At 39.4% G+C, this 6,022-nt stretch overlaps 1 protein-coding gene across 2 annotated transcripts in view; it reads right to left on the bottom strand.

The window, feature by feature from the left end:
* Positions 1-659: 659 nt before the first annotated feature.
* zzef1 (zinc finger, ZZ-type with EF hand domain 1) overlaps positions 660-6,022 on the bottom strand; it is a 57,272-nt gene continuing 51,909 nt past the window's right edge. For both annotated transcript variants that reach the window (XM_060862486.1, XM_060862488.1), the window contains exons 52-53: positions 4,349-4,420; positions 660-2,138 (exon numbers count right to left, since the gene is read on the bottom strand). In XM_060862486.1, coding sequence (XP_060718469.1) covers positions 2,058-2,138; positions 4,349-4,420 — 153 coding nt within the window. In that variant the 3' untranslated portion in view covers positions 660-2,057. The remainder of the gene's footprint in view (positions 2,139-4,348; positions 4,421-6,022) is intronic.

Genomic DNA, 6,022 nt, shown 5'->3' with positions numbered 1-6,022 from the left:
TGATACTAAGAATGAAACTCATTTAATTATAATGTATTATGTAAAAGTGTAGTATTAAACATAAACCATCTGAAAACCTGGTATCGATGCATCCCTACAAAATATCAATCTTTAATTTACTGTTTTTTTTTTACCTTTAAAAAAAGAAAGAAAAAAAAGAAAAGAAAAACAGAAAGCCATGAAGCATCAACTGCATTTTAATTAAAAACTCAAGTGCCATGACATACAAAATCAAGAGTTAATTCTTAACCCAGAACAATATATTAAATAATTTGGATTTATTATGGGGAGTGAGTTGATATGAAATATTTTTTTTTCCTATATATAACATAACTATTTACATTCATGTCAATTTTTAATTCACATGAAACATCAACCGAGAAATGGATGAAACCAAATACAAAAAAAGGATGACATTCATGAAAATAATAAAAAAAAAAAAAAAGATACTTCAAATTAAAGCCATAGATTTTTCATTTTAAAAAAATAATGGTTACGTTCTTTTACAATGAAATGACAAATCAAGATTGCTTCATTTCAAACATAGGCACATGAATTTATTCAGATCTGAGGCTTTGAGAGACTGAAGTCTTCTTGGCAGCCATCTTGAGAGTGAAGTTCAGGCACCGAATGCAAAATGCTCTGTATACGTACTTGCATTTCTTTCTTTTTTTTTTTTTTTTCTCTTCTTCTTGTAAACAAACTTACTGACGACTAAAGGGTCTGTGTTTAACCTCAACCGTTCCTACTGATCCCTATCTTCAGTCAGTAATGCAAAAAATACCTTAATGTCTATTGTTTTATCATCCAAATATCCTGTCGGAAGATCCGCACTACTGGAACTACTTCCGGAACGTTCCTTGACTTTTTTTTTTTTTCTTTCAGGCGAGAAGTTTCTTTGGCGTCAACGACTATTTATCTTAATCGTTTTCTAGTTTAAACCCACTAAAATAAAATCCAAAAATATAGTTTTAATCACACGTCTGCTTGTTGATGTCCTATGTAATGAAAAAAAAACTAACTAACTTGTAATCTCCTACCACCAGGATTCAAATAGCAATTCCCTTAATCTAATTAGTCTAACTGTTCAAACCAGAAAATTAAGCAGCATATTAAAAAAAAAATAAAAACAACCAAAAAAAAAAAAACAAACTAAGATTATTTCATTTTCAGGTCCGAGGTCGTCCCTTATTCTGAACCCGTCGGTTTACTGATCGCTTTAAGGCTACAGTTTCCTGTGGCACATCAAAGCGACCTCCCAGGCGCAAATTCATGTAGAAGAATGAGTTTTCAAGTGATGGATATATAACAGTATACAGATGATGTGAACATTCAAATAATAATAATAATAATAATAATAGTATTCATAATGATTAAAAAAAAAAAAAAGGCATGTTTTGTTACAGTCGTTTTGTAAATTTGTGAATAAACTGTTCGAAGCGGCTCTCTGAGGCTGTCGCTGGTTTGGACCCAAGTCTCAGGCCGCCCTGACGGATGAGGCTGTGTGGGTCGCTTGTATTTTTAGGGCCGAAAGCGGAGAGAGGTGACCTGCTTTCAGCCTGATCGATTGTCTCGCCCGAGGTGCGCTTGATGAGGAGCATAAATAAAGGGAGGAAAGAGCGACTTTACTGAGGGAAACGCTGGGAAATTTGGCACGCGGCACCGCTGCCCGGCTTTCAGAACTGGAGCTGGTTCAAGTAAGAAATGAAGAGGGCGGTTAATAAAAGGGAAAAAAAATAGGAGGAAGAAGAATGCTCGAGTTCTTGCGATATGCCTTTGGCCCGTCCGTAATGCTAATTCTGATGATATCGACTAAAATGACACGACAACAAGGGTAATTCTTCTCTCAGTGTCCCTTGAAGACGGAAGACGCTGCATATACGTGTGTGTGAGTTTGTGAGAGAGAGTGAGAGATAGAGAGAGAGAGAGAGACAGAGAGAGAGACAGAGAGAGAGAGCGAGCTTGCGCTGGGGCTTTCCTGGAACACCTTTTACCTGCCTGCTATAAGGCAGCGATGGAGGACACACACGGCGCCGACAGCCCCGATTTTCCCCGTCTCAGGGAGAAACATTCAGCAGTCTGGTGGATTTATTTGGGTAATTGATGGCCAAGCTGATGGCAGCGATGTTCTTCAGTGCCTGTGCCATAAAGGATGAGAAAAAAAGACATAAAAAAGAAAGAGAATGAAGGTGAGAACAACATCCAGAGGGATGATTAAGTAAAAGAATATGGCAGGTAATTCACCAGACTGTGTTACACACCTACGCAGTAATCAACCGCAGTCACACAAGCGACACTTTTGTTGGAAACGTGCACTTAGAAACATTTCTGGTGCAGGAATAAATAAATAATATATATATATATTAAAAAAAATAGTTTTAGCCAAAACTAAAGTATGAGTGTGCTGTGGACATGAAGAGATGCACTTCAGTGTGTTTCAGCAGCCTACACTGAACACAACACAACAACACAAACAACACGGTCATCTTCCCACCTCTTCTGATCACATCCGTGCGGGATAATTACTAAAAGCATAAGAGATAACCACAACCCACACACACGCTCGCACACACACACACGCTCGACGATGCATCACGTCAGCTTCGGCGTCTCATCATTTGACGGTCACGCTGCAGAGGCAGCAATTGTTGTGTTGTCGAAAACATTTCAGTATTTCGGTGATTCACAGGAGACACAAACTAGCAAGGTTTGTGATTTTTATATTATATCTGATCCTGATGCGAGACCATTTGCTATGGACCAAGGAATTCTAGCACTAAAACTTTAGCAAGGCAGAAAGATAAGGGAGTTCATGAAGAACATGAAGTGCTCATGGCACGTGATGTTCAGTTAGAGCGAGTCTGCATCCGTGACGGCCTCGGATTCCTGCTCTTCACTGAAAGGAGCTGAATCTGATGCGGTCTTCTCCTGCTGTAGTTCTCATCCAGCTGAAGATTTGATGTTTAGAGCATAATGAGATGCTTTTCTGCTCACCACGGCTGTAAAGAGTGACTACATGAGTCACAATATCCTGTGATATTACAATATCTGGCAAATATATTCTACATGAACATTGTCACCTGCACTCACTCAACACTGTCTTTATCATCATTACGTGCTTTAAAAGCTTCATCTCTTTCCTGTTTTGTTGTCAATCTGTTTTTCTTTTGTCACTTTCTTTCCCCAGAAGCAGTTCTGAATTTACGCTCTGCTGATAACACGCACGTAACCGACGGCGAGATCCGATTTTTAATACGGATGTCTCCGGGATAGTCTCTGTTTCTAGACAAGCCTCCCACACCGAGCACACATTTCAGGCTGTTATATTAAACCCGATCCAGCGGCATTGAACGAACGCTATTCCACCGAACGCTGGCACAGAGAACACAACAAAACACAGCCGGATCAGTCTCATTAAGTTTTCATGATATGTAGCGTGCTACATCAGGCTTTAGGCGTATGTAAACATGGTCACGTGTGAAAACTTTACCTGCTGGATCCATCTCAATCATACGTTAAAAGATACGGTGAATGTAGTCACGAATGCTCCGGGCTGTACTTTTCCTGCTAAAACCCCACGCATGAATGTTAAAAATGTTTAAATAATAGTATACAATTTCTAACATGTCCATCAAAGTGCTTCTTTAAAGAAGAAATCCACCTTGCGGTTCCATCTTCCTAATCCAAGATTCATTTCTAGAATGAATTTCTGAGCTGACTTTAAATTTGAATCGCTTTTCTTTTACTCTTTAACAATTTCAGTGTTTGGTCATGTTGCCGGCGTGATATGACCCTCACTGCGGGTCTGATTAAAGAGATCTGCGGCGCTTCCTTCGTTCTCTTCAGTCCACGTCCTGATCTTTACACGCTGTTCGGACAGATCAGGTTTAAAGGCTTCACCTTTTTGAGCGCGGGTCACGTACTAGCTGAGCTGTGAGTCATAAAGCTGCGCTGCATTCTGGAGTCAAAACTTTTGCTGTCTCTTCTGCTGCCTTCGTTGGATTTCTCATTGTTTTTGGTGTTAAATGTTGTAGGAATATGATTAGTCAAAAAAAAAGGTCAGTAAAACAGATCATGAGGACCAGACCATAAGACCCCTGACTTTGAGAATCAGTCTTTGAGCCACACTGTGATGCACAAAATAAATAAACAAACAAACAAGTAAATAAAATATAAATCACTGTCCTGCATCACACACACGAGTGTATTATATCAGTAGACTCCTTAACTCATAAAAACATATAAATTCTAATTTTCTTCATGTTCCGTCTTCAGTATTCGTGTTTGAACGCTTCCTGTTACGGAGGTTAATATACGAGGGGACTGGAGAGGAGGAAGCTGGTCTTACCTGAGCTGTGTGTGTTACGAGTTGTTCGTTGGTTGTCAGAGCGAGGAGATACTCCTGAAGTATGCCTTGCTCCTGAAAACAAAACAAACGAGTCGTCAGAGGAGTTTAGACTAAAACTCCATGCCTAATCATCCATTCTCAAATAAGTTCGGACGTCCGATGGATACTGTGCACAAACTGTTTAAATTTCAGCACAACGTCCTGGAACGCATTCGTTTACAGATCACCAGGGTAACATCTACTTAATCATCCACTGCAATAAACATTATGATCGACGCTAGCACTTCAGTCATCCCTTATCTTCATCTATTTTTACACAGACAAATTGATTTTCCAACTGCATTTATTCGCCAGTGATGAAGTGAAGGACACGCAGACAGAGCAGCGAGTTAGGACACAGATAAGAAGCCTGCGATGTTTATAAAGAGAGACTAAAAGTGGGATTGTGGTAGAAAAATGTCCGTGGCCCTGATTCAAGCCAGACTCCTCTTGGTGTGTGTGTGTGTGAAAAGCTCCAGGCTTTAATGCCATCTACGGTAACAAGATGCACTTTCCTCATGAACGCTTGTGGAACGTTGATAAGTGATTAGCGTTGTGTTGATTTCTTTTCTTTTTTTTTGTCACTACCCGTGTGTCCTTCAAGAACTTCTGCTGTTCCTGGTGAAACAGGCTGGAGTTCCACAGAGCCTGCTGTATTCTACCTGCTGTACATGCTGCAGGGGAACATGGCAAGGGTTCTTTAACCCTCATAAAACTGTATTTAAACTAAACCTTATCCTTATATTTCACACAATGTATGAGTTTGTACTGAGTGTGCATTTCAGGGCAGTGTGTGTGTGTGTATATACACAACATCTTAAGAATGTTCCAAACAGTTGTTTTGGCCACGCCTAATGTTTTTGCTATCTCTCTGATGGGTTTGTTTTGTTTTTTCAGCCTAATGATGGCGTGCTTCACTGTTAGTGACAGCTCTTTGGATCTCATCTTGGAGAGTTGACAGCAACAGATTCCAAATGCAAATAGCACACTTGAAATGAACTCTGGACCTTTTATCTGCTCATTGTAATTGGTATAATGAGGGAATAACACACACCTGGCCATGGAACAGCTGAGAAGACAATTGGCCCATTACTTTTGGTCCCTTAACATGTGGGAGTCACATATGCACACTGTTGTAATTCCTACACCTTCACCTGATGTGGATGTAAATGCCCTCATATTAAAGCTGACAGTCTGCAGTTAAAGCACAACTTGTTCGTTTCATTTCAAATCCATTGTGGTGGTGTATAGAGCCAAAAATGTTAGAATTGTGTCGATGTTCCAATATTTATGGACCTGACTGTACATGTAATCATGTAACAAACACATGCTTTACTAAAAGCTGTCAAGATGTGCTACTGCCCTCTAATGGAGTTCTTTTCTTCATTTCTCTCTTGCTCTTTCAAACACACACATATATATAGACACACACACACACACACACACACACACACACACATATATATACATATATATAGACACACGCACGCACGCACACATATACACACACTCACACACACACGTATATATATATATATATATATATATATATATATATATATATATATATATATATATGTGTGACAAGCACACACACACACACACACACACACACATATATATATAGACACACAC

This window comes from Tachysurus vachellii, chromosome 26, assembly GCF_030014155.1.
Source record: "Tachysurus vachellii isolate PV-2020 chromosome 26, HZAU_Pvac_v1, whole genome shotgun sequence".
Lineage (NCBI taxonomy): Eukaryota > Metazoa > Chordata > Actinopteri > Siluriformes > Bagridae > Tachysurus > Tachysurus vachellii.
The sequence above is the reverse complement of the archived record's forward strand: the minus strand, read 5'-3'. Positions and strand labels throughout refer to the sequence as shown.